A 27,748-nucleotide genomic window follows, 5' to 3' on the forward strand; every position below is an offset into this window, starting at 1 on the left:
GGACTCCAAGATATTGCTTCAAAGAAAAAAAGTTTGAAAACCACTGGATTAGAGACTCTAAGGTCTAAAAAGACTTCTATATTGTGTATATTTAAATCACGTCTTTGATATTGATTTAACTAAATTTTCAATATGTTTTTGTCAGTCTAAAGTTTCTGAGAAGATTTTTAAAAACAACCAATTTCCTCAAAGATCAAAGTGGAAATATAAATAGGAGTGTCTCAAAACTTTGCAAAGTCAGGATATAAGCTGTACTGAAGAGAAAACAAAGGAAATAAATTGAAATAAAACAGATGACACATCTTTTTCAAATGTCACATTTAATGTTTTCACCACTGTACTTCAAATCTACATTGTACAAAGTGACCAGAAAGTGTGCCACGGTAATTGACCAACCTCTGAGATTGTACCTTTCACACCAGTGTCTTCTTGGGCTCTTTTGATACTAAACACGTTTCTCATTCAAGTGAATTGAAATGCTTCAGTTGGGTTGATTCTCAGGAGCCTCATAAAAAAAAAACAAAGATATTGCACCATCTTTGTTTAGTAATTCAATGTTTGTTTCTTTCACAGCAAATAATTACTTCATTGAAGTTAAAACTTCCAAACATAACTTATTAATAGTCTTCAAATTCAGCTCAGATCACTCAAGTTGAAAATACTCTGCTAAATACAGATAACTTACAATAACTTTAACAGTTAATTGTCCATAACACACACCAAGGTTTTTTCCTAGACCAATTTTAAGACGATCCATTAGTATTCCTTGTACAGGTGAAAAATGATCTTCAATTTTCTTGTCTTTTTATTTTTAATATAAAAGTTGGAAGGGACATTCAAGTTTCAAGTCTCCACACTGAACTTAAAAAAAAAAATAGTCATCATCAGCATGTGGAGGTAAACAAGCCAAGTTGTATAACTCCAGGAGGTAGAGGCCTTCGATTTGTATTCATATGTACATATGCACAGAAGAATTCAGTGTTCCAACAGAAAAAAAGAACTTGTCAAAAAGTAATAAGTTATTTACTACTGTGACATTTCAAGACTCCCACAGCTTTGCCTAAGGACACAAACACATTTGACATAATTCCCTATGTGCCTTTTTTTTGTGGCTTAAATTTTTTTTTAAATTTGTTTTTGTCTTTTATTATTTTTTTACTGTCCAGTGCAGGAAAAGTCTCACAAAATTTCACAGACCTAAAATGTGCAAGCTAGTTCTCTTTCTATACAGCAATATTGGGATTCTTTTGAAATTAACCCAGAAATGAATTATTTACACACATGAAAGATGCATGCTTGGGGTTCTTTTATGTAAGAAAGAGCAGAAAAACTTCTAATAAAAATAGATTAAATATATATATATATATTTATACTGGGTAAGGAAAACAAAAGTTTAGTCTCTCCTAGTCACAAACTCATTCTCTCTACCCACAACATTGGATTTTAGACAGCACACATCACCATCACGGCTCTAATGAGAAGCTAATTATAGGGCTTGATCATTAGGTGGCATGCCCCTCCTCCCTACCCTCCCCCCAGGTGCAGCCACGATCAGCTCACGTGGCTCCATGATTGGTCGCAGGCAAGGTTTCTAGATTCTTTAGTTTTAGAAAACCCCAAATCTTTAGGAATGGCTCAAATATCAAACTGTATGACTGTCCTTTGTGTTTGCATTTGTGTGTGTGTGTGTGTGTGTGTGTGTGAACAATCTCACTTCATTTTAGAAAAGAAAAACAAAACAAAAACATAAAACCCCAAACTCCCAAATTTGGTTCAATTCTCTTTTGTTCTGAGGTGAGCCATAACAGCTGCACTAAATTCATAAAACATGTGCAACTCTGGGTAAAATATTTTTCTTCTAAAAGCACAACCACTTTACAAGATTAAAAGTCTAGTAACATTTCTAAATATTATTCGTATCATACAAGTAGTGGTTGTTAATTTAAAACTTCATTAGTAAAATTACAGTACAAGCATGATTAACCTCCAGAATTGCAAATCCCAGACTCCAGTGGAAAGCTACATTACATCTTCAGTAGTACATTATCTTCCACCATCACTCCCACACCAGAGGAGATGGGGGCATCTCAGATGGCTGAGCAACAGTGGAACTGGAAGAAAACAGAGATGGAGAAATTAGTTGTAATGTCACAATGGACAAAAGGGTAATTCACTACTTCCTGTTTTCCTCTCTTCCTCTGAAAAAATGAATTCCACTTCTGAATTTTTATTTGTTTCTTTGAAGTTGAATTTGTTCTAAGTTGCTTGTTTATGGACCTGTTATCTATGGAGAGGCAATCTGGTATAGGGGCTAATATGTAGGCTTGAAAACCACATGTCATTTACTAGTTGTAAGGCACTGAGCAAGTGCCTTAATCTCTTCTCATCTGGAAAGGAATAATGCTGTTTACCTCATAGGATACTGGGATGAATAAATGATAATAGATGTGAAGTATTTTCCACAGTGCCTGCTTCAAAGTGTAAAGTAAATGTAGGTATTACAAGTAATAATTTCAATAATCAATCAGGAAAATAACCTTAAGGGATGTAGAATTATCCATTTAAAGTAGCCTCTCAAAATACAGTGGCCTATTTTGAATGGGCCTTATAAGCATTCTTTTATCAAGTATTAATGGAGAAGTATAGGTAATCATTTAGCATTGGTGATCTAGATCTGTTATTGGCTTTTTCCTATGTCTAAGGTTGCTAATTAGATTATAAACTTGAGAGGGAAAAGTGTAACCCCTTGTTTCCCCAAGGCCCAGGATCATTTGCACCTAAGCTGCTAAACTGCCTAACTGACTGGGTCACTGACTCTTAGGGGAAAATAGTAAAACAAAGTAATTTAAAACCACAGATAAGTAAAAATGCAACTTAATTCCTTCTTCCAATAGAAAAATACATGGAAGAAATGAAAGTCACCCGATTTTGCAAATTTTAAGCATAAAATCTTGATGGTGGTCCAACAAATCCAACCAACTTTAATATGATTAAAGGGAAAGAGCAGCAGGAAGAGAGAAAAAGGAGAGGAGAAAGGCAGCGGGGAAGATAGAGACTGTGTGACCACTCGTATCCGAATCCACCCTTTGTCCTGCTTTGTGATATTGGAGCCAGACCCTGTTCATGGTTCCCCTTTGCCACCTAGCTTAATGTTAGCTTGTGTCAACAGAGGGTGCTGGAAGGGCATTTGCAAGGCTGTAGCATCAGGAAGCAGTCTCCCTTCCTTGGTTTGTTGTGCTTGTTTTTGGTCATGTGGAAGGCTCAGCTTTGGTCCACCCGAACTCTCCTGGCAGGCAGTCTTTGATGGACCAGTTCTGGCCACACCTTCTGGCACACTTCCTCTTCCGCACCACCCTCATGCTGTGTGTTCCTGTTCCTGTGGCAGCCATACCCTCTCCAAAGAGGTCCTTACATGGAGGAACCTCTTCTAAATTCTTAATTTCTTTCTTGTTTACTCTCCCTCAGTCTACAGGGAGTGGCTGCTTTCTGCATTTGCTACTTCAGCAGCCTTCAGAATCCTCTTTTATGCCTTTTAGCAGTTGATCATCTTTCCTAGTTAACAATTCTTATTACTGAATTTTCCCCATTCATACTCTAGGGAAGTGGTTTATTTCTCCTGACTAGACCCTGATCAATATATGAGGAGTTAAGGAAAAAGAGATCAAGAGAAGGAAAGGACAGACAGAGAAGGAGAATGAAGCCTGGTAACTTCCAGTGTAGGTTCATAGCTCTACCATAAGCCTTTTGACTTCTCCTCTAAATAGGCTACACCAGTAGTCCACCTGTACACACAAAAATTATTTTCTTGCCTGCAGTTATTACTAGGAGTGGGAATGGTAGTGGGAACTGAGATGACCACGTCTAACTCCAGGACAGGTGGCCACCATACTAATGCTGCAGTAGGATTGCCATGTATGTGATGAGGCAGCACAGTGGTCACCTAGGCAAAAAATTGCCAAAGCAACTGCAGTCAACTGGCACCAGTGTAAAATGTGATGCTTACAGTTTTTTTTTTTTTTTTTTTTTTTCCGAGACGGAGTTTCGCTCTTGTTGCCTAGGCTGGAGTGCAATGGTGCGATCTCGGCTCACCGCAACCTCTGCCTCCCGGGTTCAAGCAATTCTCCTGCCTCAGCCTCCTGAGTAGCTGAGATTACAGGCATGCACCACCGTGCCTAGCTAATTCTGTATTTTTAGAAGAAACAAGGTTTCTCCATGTTAGTCAGGTTGGTCTTGAACTCCAGACCTCAGGTGATCTGTCTGCCTCAGCTTCCCAAAGTGCTGGGATTACAGGCATGAGCTACTGTGCCCAGCCCAGAGGCTTACAGTTTTAATACACTTTTGACTAAAGCCAAACCTCATAACAGAAACTTTCTGTTGCACCTTTTATCTATGTTATCTAAATAAAACCAGAAATATGCTGAATAATGAAGTAACACTGGCATCCTTCTAATTCTAACAAGAAGGTTGAATTACATACATATAGTTACCTAATAAAGCTCTTAAAAGCAGCAGACTGAGGGTTGATGCAGAGAGGCACTCTGTTTCCTTTCTGCTGTTCCAAAATGAACTGATGAATAATTTCTGTGGAGAAAACAAACATACAATCCATGACAATTTGCAAGCCCGGGAGCAGTGAATTCTCAGTGAACTCTAGCCAGCATCTGAAAAGCATTTCCTACTGGTTTAGTTAAATCAAACACACACATCATCTATCAAGCAGAATTCAGCTGAACTTCCTAAAACTAAAATGACAGCTGTTGCTAAATATAAGCTAGAAACCTACTGGTGGCATTACACAGACTGAAATCCCATCCGTGGGAAGAGTAAAATGGCCTATAAATTTGAGAGAGACTCCACAGGTTTGGCATTATGGGTGAACTCTTCTAAGTTGCTGGCAATTATTGCCTTTTTGAAGATCACTTAAAGACCTCAGTTGGTATCTAGGTGTATAGTTTCTTGTGGTTACTTTGGGGACTACTCTCTCTCTTGTAAAATGTCCTGCAGTAGACACTAAAATCACTCAGAATTTTGGATGTCATTACTCCCACTGTATCCCAATAGGAGATCCTGCCACAAAATTTTATGAGTACACTATCAGAAATTCCCTTCTCTTGTCATCATCCAAGGAATAATTCCCTCAGTGAATGTTTATCCTTTATGGAACTTTGTATGTTATATAAAGAAGTTCAATACGTTTGAATCAATGAAATGACACTGAGTGAATACATATTAAACATATTTTGAGTCATACTCACTAAATAAACTTTGAAAATAAGAACAAAATATTCATTCCTCTCCCTGACCTTCCCCTGGATATAGTATTAAATATGCTTTGTTATGCCCTGGACACATAGCTATATGCAAGGTTGTAAAATAAACATAGAGGGGAGCTTTGGTTACCATCTAGATCTCAGCTCTTCATGGCCATCTAATGGAAAATGTTACTAGGCATATTGCCTGGCCAAAGGCCAAAACAGATACTCACCTTTAACCTGTCGGACAGAACTGAGGTTCTTCTCAAAAGTGTCATCAAATTTGGGATTGGTGACAGGCTCAAAGTCACTGGTATAAACTCTTCCAGTAGAGGTGGAAAAGCAACATTTACACATACATGTGTGATATCGTAGTCGCCCTTCATCTAGGTAGGGGTGGGCTAAGGCATCCTTAGCGGATATTCTTTTGGACTGAAATCAAATTAGAGACCAGCACATCAACACTACAGACAAAATGACTATCCACATAGGATCTTTCAAAAGACACACTAACTGCTTTATACAGCATATATATAATTTATAGTACATCCCATCCAAAGAGGGATAATTGAATTTAGAGGTGGGTAACATAGAAGCAGAGGCAGTGTATGATTTAGGACAACTACTGTTATAAAGCACTTAGAAGTGCCTTTCTTCTAAAATTCTAAGAAGTTACTACATTGAAATAGATGTATGCTGGGTCAAAAATCACAAATATCATGACATTTAACTATGTAGTGCTTTGAAGGGGTTACGTTTACCTTTTAAATAACAGGCTATATTTTCTAAATATGTGTCAGCATCCAGAAGATGTGTTCACAGTGGCAATTTTCAAAGCTGCTTGAAATTTTTATTCTCTTAGAATACCAAGCAGACGATGGCAAAAGCTGCTGGAGTTAGGCAGAGACAGTGGTCTGCCTGCCATGTTTTGAGATAGAGCTCAGTCTCAATATCAGGAGTCTAGTCTCGCTTTTTGTTTTCTGGCACTTTATTTTTTAAATTTTTTGTAGAGATGGGGTCTCACTGTGTTCTTGAATTTCTGGCCTCCAGTCTTGGCCTCCTGAAGTGCTGGGACTACAGGCATGAGCTACTGTGCCTAGTCATTTTCTGTCACTTTAGATCAGAATACTTACTGCATGAGTTTTAAGTTTGCCTGAAAATCTAAACTTTTAACATTACTCCATGAAAAAATTAAAGAAATTGTCCCTTCTTTTAGCTCAGTAGACATATGTGTATTACTGAAAGTAAATTTTAAAGATTTAAGGATGAACTCAATAGCACAAAGTAGAACAAAAACAGGAACACACACTTTGCCCTGATTCCAAAATGACCAAGCACTTCTTCACATTACACAATTTAAAAATGAAAACCACTTTTGTTCTCAGATAAACCAAAAACAACTGTTCCGGTTCCCAAATAATACTAAAATGTTTCTCATAAGCCTGGATTCGCTAAAAACACTTTTATCACTGATTTTTGCTATGCTGATATAAAAAGGCATGTCATGACCTTTCAAGATAAGATAATCACAGAAGAAAGCGGGTGTTTATCTACCAGGAACAGGCAAACTTATACTTGATAACCTTGTTTTTTTCTTTCAATAAGTTTATGTTTTGTATTTGGTGATCTAGCTCTTTTGAAGTCTGACTTCCCTGCATTCTTAGCAAGTAAACTTTTTCCTTTTCTTTTTTTCTAAAAAAGTCTGAGTTCTTTGATAGCTATTCCTGGAGACTCCACTGGGATAGTGTTCCACTGTTTGAACCCAAAGGAACAAGTAGGCTGACGGTGTATGTGCCTGACCCCGGGCCCCTCTGAGCCCTTGGCTTCCCTTTCCTTCTATTTTTCATTAACTTCTGTTCATGAGTTTCAGGACAGAACTTCAACGGTTTATCCTTCTGTTCCTTTAGGTTATATACAGTGATCATTCCAACAACATACGTGTCTGTAAGATGTTTCACACTTACACCACTGTCCAGTTTCTTCAATAGCTTGGCATTCTGTGCTATAAACATAAATGCTTCCTCTTTTTAAAAAAATCAGTTACCTGCTGGGTTATCTGCAGGACTTTTTGACATTTTCAACAATATTTTTATTCCAAAGAGCATAGAATAGGCAAAAAATACAGTAAATAATGCCTATAGGTCTTGGCAGCATGTGGGACATTGTGGGGAACCTGTCATTGGTGCATCTGGCCTGCAGATGTGCCACTTTATTACCCTTTGTGGGCACATTTGCATGGGGGAATCTGGATATGCTTGGGGAAGACAGAATCACAGCTGAAGGAGGCTGGAGGGTCTTTTTTCCCTTGGGGATACTGAACAAACGGTGTGTTGTATGCCTGCTTTTTGATGGTGACCTGTCACTGAGGTCAGGTCATTTGTGGTGTCATGTTGGCACTCAAAGTTCCAGATTATGGATGTTCAGTGTGTGTGTGTGTGTGTGTGTGTGTGTGTGTGTGTGTGTGTGTCTGTGTTTGTCTGTGTATGTGTATCTCACCACAGGCACCTGCCTCTTAGACTGAATCAAGTAATTGAGTCATCATTTCAGTCCAGGAGCAGACATGTGATGGCAGTAGACTGCTTAACCCAAGATCAACAAAACAAGAATAACTAGTTACCTCAGACTAAATGGACTAAATAAATACACAGATTTAATTATGGTCAATGGTCTGTTCTTCATGGATATTTATTTATTTATTTATTTATTTATTTATTTATTTATTTATTTATTTATTTTTTTTTTTTTTTGAGGTGGAGTCTTGCTCTGCCGCCCAGGCTGGAGTGCAGTGGCGCGATCTCGGCTCACTGCAAGCTCCGCCTCCCGGGTTCACGCCATTCTCCTGCCTCAGCCTCTCCGAGTAGCTGGGACTACAGGCGCCCGCCACCACGCCCGGCTGATTTTTTTATATTTTTAGTAGAGACGGGGTTTCACCGTGGTCTCGATCTCCTGACCTCGTGATCCGCCCGCCTCGGCCTCCCAAAGTGCTGGGATTACAAGCGTGAGCCACCGCGCCCGGCCTCTTCATGGATATTTAAAAAGTGGCTCACGCCTGTAATCCCAGCACTTTGGGAGGCCGAGGCAGGTCAGGAGTTCGAGACCAGCTTTGTCAACATGGTAAAATCCTGTTTCTACCAAAAATATAAAAATAAATTAGCTGGGCATGGTGGCGCACATCTGTAATCCCAGCTACTCAGGAGGCTGAGGCAGGAGAATCTCTTGAACCCAGGAGGTGGAGGTTGCAGTAAGCAGAGATCGTGCCACTGCATTCCAGCCTGGGTCACACAGTGAGACCCTGACACACACACACACACCTCATTTCTTTCTTAATGTATTGCTGACTTTCAATTTAACAGGTTAAAATCAGAACAAACCTCTCTTTAAATGGTTTCTTGTTCTGATTGAACTCTCAGAACTGGAAATAAAAAAAATCCTGAATATAGATCAAAAGCTAATAAAGCATCAGGCCAATTTAAAAATAGTTTTGTAACAAAGTAACAAACTTGTTGGCTTTGTTTATAACACAGTGATAAAAACGGTTAATTATTACGTAGTGTGCATTAAATAAATTCTTTCTTTTTGAGGCAGGGTTTTGCTCTGTCTCCCTTGCCAGGATGGAGTACAATGGTGAGCTCATGGCTCACTGTGGCCTTGGCCTTAACCTCCTGGGTTCAAGCCATCCTCCCACCTCAGCTTCCCGAGTAGCTGGAACTACAGGTACGTGCTACCACGCCCAGCTAATTTTTAAAATTTTTAATTTTGTAATCCCTAATTGCCCAGGCTGGTCTTAAGCTCCTGGGCTCAGGGGATTCTCTCGCCTCAGCCTCCTAAAGTGCTGGGATTACAAGTGTGAGCCACTGTGCCCTATGCTTAGCCTAATTTCTTTATTTTTAAATGACTATGTAGTTACTTATATAGGTTCCATAAGAATATATACTCTTCCTTAGCAGATAAATCTTTCTCCTTAGATAAATCTTTATAACTACAACTACACCACAAATTTCATTTAATTAAGTGTGATAATCCCACTGTTAAGGAATAAGGACTACATGTCACATGTAGAACTTGTGTATAAAAGACCTCCCAGAAAAATGGGCTTACTACTTGCTCTATGGCTTAGGAAATTCCAGCCTTAAAGACTGTAAACACTACCTTCCTGGCAGATCGGGAGCATTAATAAACATGGGCTCTCTAGACTGGGTGCGGTGGCTCATGCCTGTAATCCCAGCACTTTGGGAGGCCAAGGCAGGTGGATCATGAGGTCAGGAGTTTGAGACCAGCCTGACCAACATGGTGAAACCCCATCTCTACTAAAAATATAAAAATTAGCTGGGTGTGGTGGCACGTGCCTGTAATCCCAGCTACTCAAGAGGCTGAGGCAGGAGAATCGCTTGAACCCGGGAGGTGGAGGTGCAGTGAGCCAAGATTGAGCAGCTGCACTCCAGCCTGGGCAACAGAGCAAGACTCTGTCTCAAAAAAACCAAACCAAACCAAACCAAACCAAACATGTGATCTCAGAGAAAGAGGATGCCTTACAGCTCTAAACAGTGTATGCACACCTGGTAGAGGTGAGTTACATGGTTCTTGGATCCACATCTAAATAGAAATAGAGAATAAAATATTTCTAACACATAAAAGTAAATTTCAATCCTAGACCCTCTATAAAATCCTCTATGGGCAGACAGAAATTACCTCTGAAGCCTGAATTTTACACAGCTCTAGTTTTGTTAACCATATAAAAGGAGTTTGTTTTTTAACATATTGATCAACATCTTCTGTTAGCTATGTAGATAAACTTGCCAAATAACACAAAATATCGAATGACAGTAAATCACTAGCTCAATAAAGCAAGTTATATGATTGAAATTGTCCTTAATGGTGGGAACTTGATCACAAAGAGACTGTGGGAGCAAGAACTGCCACTTTGTCAGGCTTACAGTATCACTAAGCACTTCACATACCACATGGTATGGTTTGGCTGTGTCCCCACCCAAATCTCATCTTGAATTCCCACATGCTATGGGAGGGACCTAGGAGGTAACTGAACCATGGGGGCAGGTCTTTCCTGTGCTGTTCTCATGATAGTGAATAAGTCTCATGAGATCTGACGGTATTAAAAAGGGGCATTTCCCTGCACAAGCTCCCTCTCTTGGCCTGCTGCCATCCATATAAGACGTGACTTGCTCCTCCTCACCTCCCACCATGATTGTGAGGCTTCCCCAGCCATGTGGAACTGTAAGTCCAATTAAACCTCTTTCTTTTGTAAATTGCCCAGACTTGGGTATGTCTTTATCAGCAGTGTGAAAACAGACTAATACACCACAGTAAAAAAACAAAAAAGAAAACAACAGCAAAAAACACCAAAATAAACACATAAGCAATCTAAATTGTACCCTGAGACATTACAAAAATAATTTGGGTCACCCTAATTGGTTCTGGTCCCCCAAATAAAAAAAACCTTGACTGTTTCTCACAAACCTGGACTCCTTAACAGAATTATTTTTATCCCTAATCTTTGCTGTGCTGATGTCTGAAGGTTTGTGAATTTGATATCTTCTGAGAAAGTTGCAGCTTTCTCACTACAAATGGACCAATGTAAACTTAATAACTGGTAATTTTGTGGTTGTTTGATCTTTTAAATATCTGGTATTTTTTGTATTTGGTGACTTTGTATTCTTGGCAAGTTAAATTTTCTTTTCTAAATGCTTCCATTTTTAAGTCTTCTTTGACAATAGTTATTGGCATAGATGTGAATAATAAATATTCTTTGGATGAATAAATGAAGAGCTGAACTTACAGTATAATTTGTAGTATGTTCCAGAAGAGTCAAGTCCAGAAAGGGTATTGGGAAAAGCTTCCATCTCAACAACCCAGAGCAAACATTTCCTTATGCAATATAATGGTCGATTTTTTTTCAAACAATCTTAAAAAACTTTGTGTCCTGGCTGGGCGTGGTGGCTCACATCTGTAATCCCAGCACTTTGGGAGGCTGAGGCAAAAGGATCACTTGAGCCCAGGAGTTCAAACCAGCCTGGGCAATATAGTGAGACCTCTTCTCTACAAAATATTTAGAAATTAGCTGAGCATGCTTGTAGTCCCAGATACTCAGGGGGCTCGGGCAGGAGGACTGCTTGGGCCTGGGAGGTTGAGGGTATAGTGAGCTGAGATCACACCTCTGCACCCCAGCCTGGGTGACAGAGCAAGACCTTGTCTCAAAACAAACAAAAAATTATTTTGTCTTGATTTAACTTGGTGTCAAACTCCTTTTACAAATAATGAGATAAATAAGAAATAAGAGTTAAATAAGATCCAGCTCCTTATCTCTTCCCTTAGACTCTTATGTGTTAATAATCAAACTTCTATGTGATGAGCGTGCATGATACATATGATACTGGGGATTGAAGTTTATGTTTTGAAAAGTAATTATTTACATTGCCAATCTATTCAAAACCACATTGTTTCTCTCGAACACATGTACTTGTAATTCATTAAAAATACATAAAAACAAACACTACTTACTGGATCAAAGACCAACATCCTGCAAAGGAGATGAACAGCTTCATGTGTAGCCTGGCTAGACAGGGTATAGAGTACAGGAAGAGATGGCTGTGAAAAAATTAAAAATTCAAATATTTAAGTGAGTCTTTGTGTAAATAGCTATGGAATACAGCCAATTTATGATAAGGTAAGTACTCAGCTCAAAAGGCAATGTGTGTCTAAACTCAAGGAGAATGAGTTTTCCCTTCAGTAACCAGTCTTCAAAAGCAACAATTGTTACTAACTTCCTGTAGCATTTTATTTATTTATTTATTATTTATTTTTTTATTTTATATGGATTCTCGCTCTCTCACCCAGGCTAGGGTGCAGTGGCGCCATCTTGGTTCACTGCAACCTCCGCCTTCCAGGTTCAAGAGATTCTTCTGTGGTCAGCCTCCCGAGTAGCTGGGATTACAGGCACGTGCCATCACGCTCAGGAATTTTTGTATTTTTAGTAGAGATGGGGTTTCGCCATGTTGGCCAGGCTGGTCTCAAACCCCTGACCCTCAAGTGATCTGCCTGCCTCGGCCTCCCAAAGTGCTGGGATTACAGGCGTGAGCCACCACGTCCATCCCCGTAGATTTTTATATTGCATGATTACCCACTGTAGGGGAAAGCACAAAAGAGCCTATGAAAAAATGAAAACGAATTGTAAATATGGCACTCCTGCTAGCCATCTTTTTTTTTTAAATAGGAGAAAAGGCATACACATTTATTTATCGTGCGTACATGGGAGGCTTCAAAATAAAGCCCCAAACCCTCAATGAGGTACAGAAGCTTGAGGTTATAGAAACGGTGTGGGATTGGAGCATGGCCAAAAATGGGTTTTAGTTAGCCTTACACCTTAAATGCTTTGGCAAGAATGATAATCAAACATGCCTAGGGGTGGGAGAAACGATTGAAAGGTTTTAAAACCTGGGCCACATGCAAAGCATGTCAACTATAAGCATGTGAACTGTGTCTATGACAACATTACCATAAAGGTGCTGAGATATTAGTCCTAAAGGAGCCAAAGGACATGCAAGAACTTACAGAACCTGTAAGAAAGGACACCATTGGTTTTGGTGGTTCAATCTGAATTGTCTTTAGCATTGATTTCTCACTCAATAATTGCCTTCATAAGTGGTAGGCATATCCACATGGCCATATCTGACTTCCGTGAAGCAGGCAGGTGGCTTTAATGACCTGAGAAGCCATAGAGCTTATAAAGCTTCCATTTCACTGCTAGAAGCGTCAGGGGACAAAGCAGGTAAATGGCATCATTGCTCTGTCTCTCACACAAGTAAATTCTTTCTAACATAAAAAAGGCAGAATTAAGGAAGGTGACAAAAAATGTTTAGACACTCCTTTTCTTCCAATGCTTAATATAACCTTTGGCAGAGAATTTTTTCCTCAAGCTTTGAAAGTTCTAGACTTATGGCCAAATTATTATTGGCTTGACTTTCATACCACTTAAAAAAAAAAAAAAACTAATCTCTTAGTGGGGTAAATGATTTTCCTAATGGGTTTTAGACCTGGCGTCTACTTATAACCTTTCTGTGGTCAGAAAGTTTGGTAGGTCAAAGCCTATGAAAATCAACTCAAATAACAATAAAGTCAAAGGCTAAGGCTGGGTGCAGTGGCTTACGTTTGTAATCCCAGCACTTTGGGAGGCCGAGGCAGAAGGACTGCTTGAGCCTGTGAGTTTGAGACCACCCTGGGAAACACTGTGAAATGCCATTGCTACAAAAAACTTAAAAATTAGCCTGGCATGGTGGTACATGCCAGTAGTCCCAACTACTCAGGAGGCTGAGGTGAGAGGATTGCTTGAACCTGGGAGGTCGAGGCTGCAGTAAGCCGTGCTTATGCCACTGCACTCTAGCCTGGGTGACAGAGTGAGATTATAAACACACAAAAAAGTAAAAGCCTAGCCTAAAGAAAACCTAACTGTAGGAGTAATGACCCCTGACCTTCACTATGCTTTGGAAAGTGAAGAGGCTCAAGTGCCATAAACTATATTTCATCTGGATCTGATCTCTTCCCATTAGCTCTAAGTGCTGCTGCTGCTTCTTTTTCTTAAAGAAATGGAGTCTTGTTATATTGCCCAGGCAGGGCTCAAGCGATCCTCCCACCTCAGCCTCCCAAGTAGTTGACACTAAAGGCACGCGCCACTGTGCCCAGCTTCTCTAAATCCTTTTTACATCCTCTGTTTCTTCAGGGGTTCCCTATAAAACTTTGAACTTTTAGGGTATAATCTCAGACTAGAGCAGCCTTTCATAGTTCCTGGGCTTCTTGTTTTATATAATGCCCAGACTGCTTCACTATGATTATACTTGTGGGAAAAACTAAAAAGAGAGTTTTAAAAACATATGTTTCTCTCATTTGAAAAACAATTTAAAAAGCCATCTGTGAACGTGTGGTATCTTTATCTGGTCCTGATCTCTTTTGCAGACACTGCCTCATCATACCACTTTAGGGTCAGGGCATTTACATTTTGTTACTACATCATTAAATGGTCTATTAACAAGAGAGCAGAGCTTCAAACAGGGGTGGGGTGGTGGGGGCAGGCAGTCTGGCTTATGTTTGGGAGAATTTGACCATCTCAGCAACACTGTATTACTTTCAAAGCAAACTGGAAAGAAGTTTTACTTGCAAACTCTTAAATAAATTTCCTGTGGGTAGTGTGCCTTGTATTTTCTGGTTTGTCAGTAGATGAAAATTCAAAGTATCACGGAAAGCTCCTGCCATTTCAGCACTGGAAGGCCAGAAACAGCAGCTAGAACAGCAATATAAACAGGTCTCATGTGGGTCAAGCTCTCCACAACACCAGAAACAGGAGAAGCAGAACACTAAAACGTTTCCTTGGACCTTGGTCATAGCCTCAGAATCCCGCTGGGACAACTATTAATGTCAAGAATTTTATATATCTTCCTCCTTCCAACAAAAGCCATGTAGGAAAATCCAAACAAACAAACAAACAAAAAACAAACAAACAAAAACAACACCAAGAAGATACCTCAGAATCATCAGGAGGTAATTATTCATTATATATAAGTTTTCTTCAGGATCAAAGAGTATAATACAGATAAGATTAGATGAGGTTCTAGCTCTGTCTTGTCACTAATTAGATAAATCAACATGTCTTAACCTCGGTATGATACAAGTGTAAAATGAGGAGGTTGGACCATCTGATTTCTGAAGTTTACTTTAGTTCTAAAATTGTATGTCTTTTTGTTTGTTTGTTTGTTTTGAGACAGGGTCTTGCTCTGTCACCCAGGCTGGAGTGCAATGGTGCGATCTCAGCTCACTGCAGCCTCCACCTCCTAGGCTCAAGCGATCTTGCTACCTTGGCCTCCCAGGTAGCTGGGACTACAGGCGTGCACCACCACACCCAGCTAATTTTTGTATTTTTTTAGAGACACGGTTTCGTGACGTGCCCAGGCTGATCTCAAAAGTCTTGAGCTCAAGCCTTTGGCCCTCCTCGGCCTCCCAAAGTGCTGGAATTTGTACAGGTGTGAGCCACTGCACCCAGACTTGTGTGAGTCTTGATAAGATTACTCTGGATAAAAAAATTACATGTATGCACAGAACCCATACAGTATATTTGGCATTCAAGTATCTGTAGACCAACTCGCTATTTCTTGGTAATAAAAAGAGAAGTATTTCTCTTTTCCTTTTTTTTTTTTTAAGAGACAGTCTTGTTCTATTGCCCAGGCTGAAGTATAGTGGCACAATCACAGCTCACTGCAGCCTTGAACTCCCAGCCTCAAGTGATCCTCCTACCTGAGACTTCTGAGTAGCTGAGACTACGGGCATGTGCCACCACGGCTGGCTTTTTTTTTTTTTTTTCTTTTTTGAGGCAGAGTCTTGCTCTGTCACCCAGGCTGGAGTGCAGTGGTGTGATCTCAGCTCACTGCAACCTCCACCTCCCAGGTTGAAGCGATTCTCCTGCCTCAGCCTCCAGAGTAGCTGGGATTACAGGCACCTGCCACATGCCTGGCTAATTTTTTTGTATTTTTAGTGGAGCGGGGTTTCGCTTTGTTGCCCAGGCTGGTTTCGAACTCCCGAGCTCAGGCAATCTGCCTGCCTTGGACTCCCCAAGTGCTGGGATTACAGGTGTGAGCCACCACACCTGGCCCTCACTAACTTTTAAAAAAAATTTTTTGTAGAGACAGAGTCTCCCTGTGTTGCCCAGGCTGATCTCAAACCCTTGGTCTCAAGTGATCCTCCCATCTTGGCCTCCCAAAGTGCTAGGATTACAAGTGCAAGCCACCATGCCCAGCCTAAGTATTTCTTGTTTAAAAATGTGTGAGTCTATAAAGCTCTGAAATTATCTGTATTAGTCAAAATAAGGAGAGGTGGAGAGTGATGGGGGAGAGGCTCTAACTTATAACTTAATTTACATGTGTTTTACACAAGAATTTTTTTTATTGTGTAAAGTGAAGTAATTTGATATTGCTGAAAAATTTTTACTGTGAATAGCTGTCTTCTTTTTTACTAGCCTGTGCAGGTTGGCAGCCAAATTCCAGACAATTCGTACAATTGAATTGTCTCACCATAAACAGTTCTTTCCCTTCCACTCTCAAAGTGAAACTACTCAAACTATTTTTGTGGTGAAGATATGTCATAGCTTAGCAAAGGGAATACTGGAAGAAGTACTAGAAGACATGAGTTTGAATCCTATCCTTGCCATTACTAGCTTAGGTAAATCACTCAAGCTTTGGCTTTCTCATCTGTTAAACTGCACCAGTACACACATCCCTACCTCCTAACATCATTGCTACTCATTTAGCAACCACCCAATGTCAGGGCCTGGGTTAGTTATTGAAGTAATGAAGATGAAAAAGACTTCTCTGGTGGGCAAAGAAGACAGGCAAATAAGTAGTTCTATATGCCAGTGAATGAGAATAGAGAAGAAATTAAAAGGCAGAATTTTTAAAGACAACTGGGTATGGAATGAGTGGCTGAAGAAAATAAAATGAGTGATGTTAAGGCTACCTGAAATTTTAAATTTCTTCCTCCACCAAATTTCACCTTTCTTTATAGAAGGACACCTCAACAAATACAATAAAAGTATCATTTCAGCCTAGAACAGCCATATTACATACTTTCTCCTTTTCTGTGTCAGTTTATTCATACCAATGGTTCTTCAGAAAGACAACCATTAAAATTTTAGTTTCTAGCATTGGCTCCACAGGAAAGATGAAGTGCTACAGATACTGCATTTCTAAGTTCACTTTCTTCCCACTAACTCACCAGCCATTAGGTTAAAACCATTTGGACCAGGACATCAGCAACAAACAAGAAGTTTACATTTCTCTTAAGTGCAATAGAATCAATCTGAATAAGCAAAAAAAAAAAAAAAAAAAAAAAAAAGAAAGAATGCTTAGAAATATGCCCTAGACTGGGTACGGTGGCTCATGCCTGTAATCATAACCCTTTGGGAGGCCAAGGCGGGAGAATTGCTTGAGCCCAGAAGTCGAGACTAGGCAATTTAGAGAGATCCTGTCTCTTTGTTTGAGTCTCACTCTGTCACCCAGGCTAGAGTGCAGTGGCGTGATCTTGGCTCACTGCAACCTCTGCCTCCCACGTTCAAGCAATTCTCCTGCCTCAGCCTCCCGAGTAGCTGGGATTACAGGTGTCTGCCACCACGCCTGGCTAACTTTCTTTGTATTTTTAGTAGAGACAGGCTTTCACCACGTTGGCCAGGCTGGTCTTGAATTCCTGACCTCAAGTGATTTGCCTGCCTTGGCCTCCCAAAGTGCTGGAATTACAGGCATGAGCCACCATTCCCCGCTGGGAGACACTCTCTCTTAAAATAAAATAAAAAAAATAAAAATAAAAATAAAAAAGGCTAGGCAGGGTGGTATGTGCTTGTAGTCCCAGTTACTTGAGAGGCTGAGGTGGGAGGATTGCTTGAGCCCGGAAAGTTAAGGCTGCAGTGAGCTATGCACTCTAGTCTGGGTGACAGAGCAAGACCCTGTCTCAAAAGAAAAAAAAATATGCCCTAAACATCTCATTTGGAAATATTTTTGCCAATTCTCCTAACATTCACACGTTAAATTTCCTCCTTTAAAATAAACTGCTCCATTTTCTGTTTGTTCTGCAAGTTTATAAGTAACTTAGCAATGTGGGAGTGAGTAGGTGCCAGTGTTGAATCATGAGGACAGGAAGGGGTATAAAGAGTGCTCTATTAATGACTATGATTAATTAAATGAAGCAAAGATGAGCTTCTGGACTTGGGTGAGTGGCCCTAAATGATATGCCAGAGTCATCATAAGCTAACTGCAGCATGCTGGTTGCTACAGCAGAGTCAGCTGGACTGTGCAAGTGTCCTGAGCAGATGTTCCTATTAGTTTTCATTCAACTACATGTAAGTTTTAGACCTTAGCTGGCAGTAAAGAAGCTGTGATGATCAGTCAGTCACATTAAGTGAGCATGCACAGTGAGTACACAATAGTAAGCACTCTGGGGTGACATAAACCCCCACCTATAAAATAAGTTTGAACTGAATGAACTCTCTAAGATCCTTAGAGTCTGTTAAATATAAGATATGGTTCCTGTCAGGAGACAGGACTATCTTCACTTCAGCAGAAATATTGTTATCCATTTCTGACACAACTAGGTGGGAACAAACTGAGGAAAACTGAAGACCTAAACCTTATTGTAAGAGAGGAACAAGAGGACTAAGTGCTGACAATAGACTTTTCAATCCTATCAACAGGTCAGTTGAAGAACTATCTTCTTTAATAGATATGTGGGCTGTGGCAGCTATACTTCCCTTCATTCAAGATTTTGAGTTGTAGAAAAGAGATAATAAACTTGAAACATCACACAGTGTTTTATTCTGCTCAGCATTCCCTGACCTTTAGGGAACCACCCCCTTTCACTCCCAAACCAAGTGGTCTGATTAGGCTTGATTGCAATCTCCCAACTCCTAAGGATGGGCACCTGACCCAGGCCTGGCCAATCAAATGATATCCTCCCTGAGCACCATGACCAGCTCCAGGATGGACACATGGTCTGAAATAGGCAAGGGACAGACAATGGGATGGCTAACCCAATATATACCCTCAACCCTCTTTTCCTTATCTGACTTTATTATATAGAACAGAAAAGCTAAATACTCACTTTATTAGCCTGTTTTGCAGCTAGGAGGCCACATATGACACAGTTCTGGATGATGACGTATGAGCAGGAGTTTGCTAAACAGGCTTCTAGGAAAGCTTTTGCTTTCCCGATTAAGGGAACAGATACTGCTAATGCACCTTCTTTCCTCCATTTTCTTGCTTTGAATATCGACGTGATTTCTGGACACGCTACAGCTATATGGTGACCAGTTACCATATAGTATGCAGGCAACATTCTAAAGATGGCAGGGCAGAAAATGAAAAAGCTGGTTCCTTGACACAAGTAATCTACTCTATCAGCTCCAGACTATGGAGGAAACCTCTTGATATGAGGAAAAAGTGTTCTCTTATTTCTTAAACCACTATAATTTTCTACTACTTATAGCCAAACACATTCCTAATAAAAAGTCTTTCAAAGATTTTTTCTGGAGCTATTTAGGAAGCTCTTTCCAGAAGGATTGTTATGGTAATAGAATGTAGGCCTGGACTGCTGGCTTCATCTTTGCAAACACTTGGGGAAAGCCTGTTTGAAAATGAAGCCAAAACACAGGAAAGCAGAGCAGAGGAGAGTCAGATTCCTGGCATGGAAGATCATCTCACAACCTGAATTCCAACAGGGCCTGAAGTCAGCTGTAGCTCCAGATTTTTCAGTTATGCGCCTTTAAGAGTTCCCTTTTTCGCTTAAGCCAGTTTAAACTAAGTTTCACTGGAAAGAGTCTTGACTAAACATGCCACATAGATGCATTTATATTAACCAACCAACACAAATACATTAATTTGACACATTAACCTGTGACTTTAAGATGACAGTCAAATAGGTTCTCCCAGTTGACCCTTGAACAACACAGGTTTGAATTGCATGGGTCCACTTATATGTGAATTTTTTTCAGTAGAAATTATAGAGTGTGCCTGCCTCTCCTTCCACCTCCTCCACCACTTTCGCCTCTGCCACCCCTCCTTTCTCTTCCTCCTCAGCCTACACAACATGAAGACAATGAGGATGAAGACCTTTATGATGATCCACCTACAAACAGTCAATTCATTTTCTCTTCCTTATGATTTTTCTTAATAACATTTTATTTTCTCTGGCTTATTTTAAGAATACAGTATATAATACATATAAACATACAAAATGTGTTAATCGACTTATACATGGATTTTCAACTGTAGCCAGGGGGTTAGGGGGGTGGAGTTGGCACCCCAGCCCCTGCATTGCTTAAGGGCCCATTGTATGTTTTTAAAAGTTTCATATTCTATTCATACAAATATATGTAAACAAATGAATATAAATATGTGAATATATATCCGGAAAGATATTCTCAAGTTAATCCAGATGAGACTGGGATTGGGGGTGGTAGTTGCAGATAACTTGCTGTAAAATTTTTATTTTATTTTATATGTTCTCACAGATTACCTGCATATATACAAATGAAATTTTAATAAGTCTGCTGTGAATGTGTAAGTGCCAGGCAGTGTATACTAGCTAAGAACATAGATTTTGGAGTTAAAGAAACCTAATTTTAAGATCTGGCTTATGACATTAGGCATGTTATTTAACCTCTGTTAATTTTCCATTTCCCATCTGTAAAAAGGAATAGTAATGGTACATTATAGTGTTAGTGTGAGAATTTAATGAGCTAGTATATAAGAAGTGTTCAGTACATAGCAAAGTTCTAATTATTGTTAGAAATTATGAACAAAAATGATAATTTATGTCTAACTTTGAGTAATTACTTAAATGAAAACTACTTGAAAGAAGCTTAGTTTTTCTCAGTCCAAACTCAAAAACTTGTATTGAATTTTTAGAAGTATTCTTCATGAGTTTAAACACCGTCAATCTAATATTCCTATATTAAGTAATTTAAAATAAATGCAGTGAGATAGAACTTGCCCCAGTTAGACCCCCAAATGAAGACCTCCCAATTGGCCTAAGCAGCATCACTGAGGATTACTAGGAGTCTTTTCTAAAAGCCAGAGGCTCCTTCTGTGTGCACACATTTTTATTTCATGTAAAGTGTTATATACTTCACTGTATTGTTTGTAAGCTTAAAAGAAATTCACCCCAAATTTTTCTATAGATTTTCGTAAAGATCCTTTATGTTAAGGCATAAAAAAGACTGAATCTTATCAAATGCCTTTTCTGCATCAATTGAGATAAACATGATTTTCCTTGCTTAAGGTGTTATAAAATATTAATAGATTTTTCTGTTATAAAATATTAATAGATTTTCTGCAGGTGAACCACCCTTGCATTACTGGGATAAACCCCACTTGATGATAATGCATAATTTTTTAAAAGTCACAAGCTTTATCTGCTATTTTTGAGTCATAACTTTAATGGTTAATATTTATTAAATGTGTAGTATATGCCAGGCACTATTCTGTGTTCTCCTTACATGCATTAGCTCTTTTCTCACTGTAACAATTTAATAAGGTAAAACCATTTTTAATCACCATTTTACAGATGAATGAACTGATATACACAGAGGTTAAATAATCTGCCTAAGTCACAAAGGGAGGTACTAGTAAAGCCAGGATTCATACTCAATCTGTCTGAAAACTGTATTGTACAACTCCCAGTTTACCATTCAAAACATGTGCAACATGGTGAAACTGAAATTGACACTACACTTTTTTTTTGAGACGGAGTCTCGCTCTGTCGCCCAGGCTGGAGTGCAGTGGCGTGATCTCGGCTCAATGCAAGCTCTGCCTCCTGGGTTCACGCCATTCTCCTGCCTCAGCCTCCCGAGTAGCTGGGACTACAGGTGCCTGCCACCACGCCTGGCTAATTTTTTTTTTTTTTGAGTTTTTTTTAGTAGAGATGAGGTTTCACCACGTTAGCCAGGATGATCTCGATCTCCTGACCTCGTGATCCGCCTGCCTCCACCTCCCAAAGTGCTGGGATTACAGGCGTGAGCCACCGTGCCCAGTTGACACTACACTCTTAATCACTACAGTCCAGAGGTTATAAATTGAGTACATACCTGTGCAGAGCACTAAGCTAAACCCTATACATTTTGCAGAAAAGTCATGATGTACAAAAACATAAGCTATACTGTATATTCCAAAGACCAAATTAATCTTAAAAAAAAAAAAATCCAGGTGGCTACATCCCAAATATATTTGTGTGTAGGTGTCTTCCAACCTCAGCTGTAAATAGCTATAACATGAATGGCGATACCTTCAAGCAGCTGCTAATAGGCCAACAAGAGGCACATAGGATATGCATCATGTGGTTGGTGAGTGGGCAGGGAGTGGGAAGTGAAAAGGTAGAATCTGATTGGTGGCTTAAGTAAAGAGCTTCAAGAACCTGCTGACATCTCTTGAGAGCAGCGATGATAAAGATCAACTAGCAAACATCAAAAACTGAATTTCCACACTGGAGGAAAAGTGGAAGCAGGCAATATGCTAGGTTTATTTACATTCAATTATATATTGTTGGTATAACTTTATACACATCTAGCTGGATTAGTGCTAACAGACCATGAACATCTGCCTAAGGAGACCACTTCAAGCAGTGGATAAAAGCTGTTTAAAGCCTTTAAAGTCTCTGCAAAGTGCATCTAGCCTTTAAGCAGAAATGGCCCCCTAACTAGTTTTCACTCCACCAGTCTTCTCTTCAAAATCAAAATATGCGGACACCAAGACTGGAAAGGGCTGCCCCTAACTTTTACCACAGTGCTCCCTTAAGGTCATCACTAAACTCAGTGATAAACAAAGGGATTACTGTTAAGAGGCCAATTAATAGCAAAATAAATAAGAAATGATTTGTTTGGACATCTCAACCTATTTAGTTAAATAACAGTGGAACTTTGGATTTTCCTTCCCTCTTCTTTTGCTTTACAAAATAATATATTTACCCTTTTTTATTTCATGGAAAGTCTTAGGTTTTTACAACTAACAGATTTTAAAAATTTTCACAGAAAAAGTACTCAATTGCCAGGAATGCTCAGAGCAGTGCACAGTGACTTTTGGTGCAGTAGGTTACATTTTCCAGCCGTTCTATCTAGACAGCAGACAGGAAACTCCTTAGGAAACCTTGTTCTTCAGGCTGCTGTTTAGCAACTCTTTGACACAGATGATTAATTAACTAGCAACCATTAACAACAGTTAAAACTCCTCTAGAGACAGAAGGGTAGCATAAGGGTGTCTGATCTTCTTTACTTTTCATTATTGTTTACCTTGAACCAGGCAAGATTTACTAATTAATGAAGTCAGTGAAAGAGGACAATTATTTTGCTACTTCTAAGGACACATTTACCAAGAGGCATTAGTAAATTAGTTTTATGTTCCTGATGCTGGCCAATAAATGGAACATAATAGATCTTGTTAGTTCCTTCTATAATATAGAACTTTCCTCTAGGTTAAGACTTACTGTGCTCTTCTAAGGGTGTTAGGGCCTCATATTATTTTACAGTTCTAAACCAAATGCAACAGAAAGATGTAACCATCAGGGGGCTATTTAACATACAAGCATACATCTCTATTTACTAGCCTGGGCTGGTTTTAGAAGAGAACACACTTTACCTCATTGCCCTTTATGCCTGTGACAACAAAAGCTCTGGAGTCACACTAGAATTACAAAGAGAGAACCGCAAAGGGAAGGTGAGGCCTTCCCTTTGCAAATGTCTGGCTGACAGTTTGAGAGCAGGAGTGTCAAATTCACTGTCATTTGGTACCATCAATCAGATAATCTAAATGTCCAACTCAAAAGCAACCAAAACTCAGGAAAATTTGTTGCTGGGTCATCCTGTTCAAGTCTTATCTGTTCTGTTTTAATTTGTTGCTCCTAGGAAAAGTATTCCCCTTATTCACTCTTCACATCATTAAGCTGTTCCGTCCAAAGGAGATTAGGAAGTGCTTGTAAAAACTGCTGCTAAATCAACAGGTGGAGATAGAAAACCATCTTGTCTTTCTCAGCAGTGACTTGACTAGATGCAAGTAATACTGATGAGTGCAAATCTGGCAATCTATCTTCATACTTCTTTTCTAACAACATTCACATCTGATTCTGTGTTAGTGGCAAGAGTGCGATAGCAACAGCTTCACATTCCTGGCTGGAAGAAGAAATATGAGGTATTTTGGCTCAGTATTTGGAAAGGACATCTTGATATACATGTAGTAGGTTATGGCATTGAGGTCAAAGCTCCATCTCCAGTAATTTTTCCTATAGACACCAATAAATCAGGAGACACAAAGCCAAGGGTCATTTATTAGCAAAGGAGCTACAAAAACACGCACTTTCTTCTACGGCATTAGGAATGAGATTTTATTTCGTTTGACAAATATTGAACATTTTCTTACTTTAGGACCTTGATGTTAAAAAAAAAAAATCCTACAGATAATACATTTGCTTAAAAATCCTTAATAGATTATTCTATTGGAAGGGAAATCTTGCCCAAACAGATGGTTACCAGAACAAGATTCCCCCCTCCTCTCACCTGTTTATGAGGACCCCTGAGTATATGTGCCTTAGCGCCTTCACAAGCTGTCCTCATTGCTTCCAGTGATGGTGTGCCCAACAGATCCGTGATCAAATCCAACTACAAGGAAATAAAATACAGATAGATAACAATCTCATGGAAATAACTTTTCAGTACTCTTAAATCATAGCCTTAGAGATGTGGACCAAATCTGGGGGAAAAAACCTTAAGACAAGCTCTAGATTAACTGACAGGAGTCCCTACTTTCACTTTCTGGCCTATTAAAAAAGATTTCTAGGAATTTATAAGAAACAAATTCCTCATGTAAAGGAATTTAAATAAATTCCTGTTAATTTATTATTCCTATTTATTATTTAAAAGTTCCTATCTATCCTATTCCTATTCATCCTATTTCTATTTATCCTATTCCTATTTATCCTATTATTTAGTTCCTATTTATCCTATTATTTAGAAGTTCCTACTTATTTATTTAAAAGTTCCTATTTATATGATAGAAATATAGAAAATATGTTTTGATAAGCCTGACACTCCAAGGCTAGAGCAATTTGGGAGTCTGCATCTGTCTGTCCTGTTTTCTTGATACCATAGCATCTAAGATCTTTGCAGAGTTGAACTCCTCTTCTGTTGATGGCTAATGACTCTTCTTTCCAAACAGTTAATGAATGGATTCTGACGCTTCAAATGGATTTGGCTCACCAAGGAGCTAATCCACAAATCAGACACCTGTGATTTAATAAATACTGAAAATATTCACACCTGAAATGAAAGCTAAGCTCTCCATGCTTGGGCCAGTACACATCCTTTACATTCTAGTCATGCTAGAAATCTCTTACACTAGCAGAAAACTGTGACACTTAGAAAAATATGACACCGCATAAGACCACATTTAACTAGCTGGACACAATAAAAGAGACCAATAAAATAGTCTTCTTGCAAACAAGTCTTTGGGTAGCAAACTATCTTACCAATTTTCTGTAGTGTCACAATTGTTCTAACTTCATAACCTAATTAGCAATAACATTTCATTTGGATCCCTCCAGGATGGGAAATTCTTACCTACAGAACACTTCTTTTCCTGGTTCTGGGCTTGCCGAATATAAAGAACTAGTTTCTGCACTTATGTAAACCATGGGGTAGCTATCAGCATCACCACCCTACAGGTTAATGGAGATACTTGAGAAGCTTGCTTTCCACAGAAGTAAAGATCTCTATACAAAGCTTTTTGGGAAAAGTGTGTAGGTGATACTTTTGGATCTCTAACAACCACACTAAAGGCTGAAGGAAATGACTAGCTTATAAAAACAAATTGAAACATTCAGAAAGTTGTCTAAAATGGGTCAGATCCATAGATAAGAAACACTTTTATGATGTCTGCTAGTACTAGGGTAATTAAATCTCAAAGATACAGAGAAAATACAACAGGAAATAATGACTTCCATTAGAAGTTAGAGCCTTTTCCTATTTTAGATCTTCATTTCTCACCCCAACACACACCAACAATTAGACAGACATGAATTCTCCTGCAGTGGCTATGTCAGACTGCCAAACTGAAGATCTATGTATCTCTCTAGCAAAGGAGATATCTGAACTCCAGTCCAGTTGCTTCACACTTTCCCTCACATATTTTTCGCAGCAGCAATTCAAGATTCTTGTTCCATATATAGGATTTGAATACTTCCTTATTATTTTTTACTTAAGCTTTTCTGTATGCAAGGTAGTAGTCACATTCATTTTATGACAGCTTATGTCCAGATATGATAGTCTTATAGGTTAAGTCTGTTAAACTTTACTTTCTAAAGAAATTGAAAAGTGAATATTGTCAAAAGTACCCAATATTAGATTACGTATTATATGTACATAATTTTTTTTACACCAGAATCAATTTTTAAGACGTAAACTTTAAAAAAGACAGTTCAAATGTATAGCATAGGAAAATTTAAATGTTGATAAAAGCAGATATAGTTTCTAACATATTAAGTAAAAATTCTTTGTAGAAAAAGCATAAAAGAAATAATTCTGTCTGGTCAAGTGCATTAATTATTTACAAAGACATAGTAGTCAGTGTGATCTTTTAAAATGTCATCAATCAAATCTTAATATTCCTTTGGTCAAAACCTTCATTTAAGTTTTCTATCACACTTAGAATAAAATCTTAAGGCTTTATCATGTCACCATGGCCAGGTTCTTTCTCACTTTCTGACCTCATCTCCTACAGCGTCTTCCATCACATACCATCCCTCCAACAAGCCATGCTTGTTCCTGCCTCAGGGGCTTTGTTATGGTGGTCATCCCTCTTCTTGGAACACTTCTCCAGCATCTTACCGCCTCATTTTATGTGGGTGAAATGTTATCTCCTCAGAGAATCCTTTAGTGCCTGCTCTGCTCTGCCACCACTGTCTATCCCTAACCTGGCTACATTTTTCTTTATGGAACTTCCATTACTTGGAATCATATTTATTTGTATATTTATTTTTGTCTCATGTGAAAGTTTCACAAAGGTTAAGAACAACACTGTCTTATTTACTGCTGTATCCCTAGAGTCCTGGCACACTACCACCATCATAATTGCAAACATTTACAGAGTGCTTACTATGTGCCAGGCCCCATTTTCAGCTTTCCTACTTCATTGTACAACAATCCTCAGAACAGTTTTAGGGGCCAGAAAAAAAAAAAAAAAAAAAAAAGAAGGAGGAGGAAAAAAAGGAACAGAGAGGTTAAGTAACTTACCCAAGATTTAACATAAGTGGTGCAGCTAGGATTTGAACCCACCAATCTGATTTCACAGCCTGAGCTCATAGTTACTACATTATTTTCATGCAAGCAAATTAGTAAAAAATACCCAGTAATTATCGCAAGTCAATATGTGTATTAGTGAATAATTAGCTTTAAAGACAATTAAAGTAACATGAATGGCTTCTAAAGGATTCTCTGAAGAGATTTTAATCATCTCCTGATGTTCTCTGCCATATTTAGATATTTTAGTCCAATAATAAAGGTTAGAAATTTTCCTAAATGTTCAGATTTCAAGAAATCAACACAATAAAAATTTATATTCTAAGCACAAAGTGGAAGTACATTAAGTCACCAATACATTTTCAAGTCATAGCCATTCACTTAGAAGGAAGAAAGGCCTTCTAACAACTGAAGATTATACCTTTGCAAATTGTCACAGCAGAGCTCACGGCTATGCATCAGTTCATATAATAAAGTCAAGAGGCTGGGTGCAGTGGCTCATGCCTGTAATCCCAGCACTTTGGGAGGCTGAGGCAGGTGGATCACCTGAGGTCAGGAGTTCAAGACCAGCCTGGTCAACACAGCAAAACCCTGTCTCTACTAAAAATACAAAAACTAGCCATGTGTGGTGCAGCGTGCCTGTAATCCTGGCTACTTGGGAGGCTGAGGCAGGAGA

General features: G+C 39.0%; 1 protein-coding gene across 2 annotated transcripts in view; it reads right to left on the minus strand.

Annotated features, from left to right (window-relative positions):
- Positions 1-303: 303 nt before the first annotated feature.
- The window catches only part of NLK (nemo like kinase), a 157,718-nt gene continuing 130,273 nt past the window's right edge, over positions 304-27,748 (minus strand). The window contains exons 7-11 of one of the 2 annotated variants that reach the window (XM_055255828.2): positions 24,337-24,438; positions 11,769-11,855; positions 5,486-5,684; positions 4,488-4,581; positions 304-2,111 (exon numbers count right to left, since the gene is read on the minus strand). In XM_055255828.2, coding sequence (XP_055111803.1) covers positions 2,057-2,111; positions 4,488-4,581; positions 5,486-5,684; positions 11,769-11,855; positions 24,337-24,438 — 537 coding nt within the window. In that variant the 3' untranslated portion in view covers positions 304-2,056. The remainder of the gene's footprint in view (positions 2,112-4,487; positions 4,582-5,485; positions 5,685-11,768; positions 11,856-24,336; positions 24,439-27,748) is intronic. The other variant, XM_055255829.2, reaches the window with a different exon arrangement.

The sequence above is a fragment of the Symphalangus syndactylus genome, chromosome 20 (assembly GCF_028878055.3).
Source record: "Symphalangus syndactylus isolate Jambi chromosome 20, NHGRI_mSymSyn1-v2.1_pri, whole genome shotgun sequence".
Classification (NCBI taxonomy): Eukaryota; Metazoa; Chordata; class Mammalia; order Primates; family Hylobatidae; genus Symphalangus; species Symphalangus syndactylus.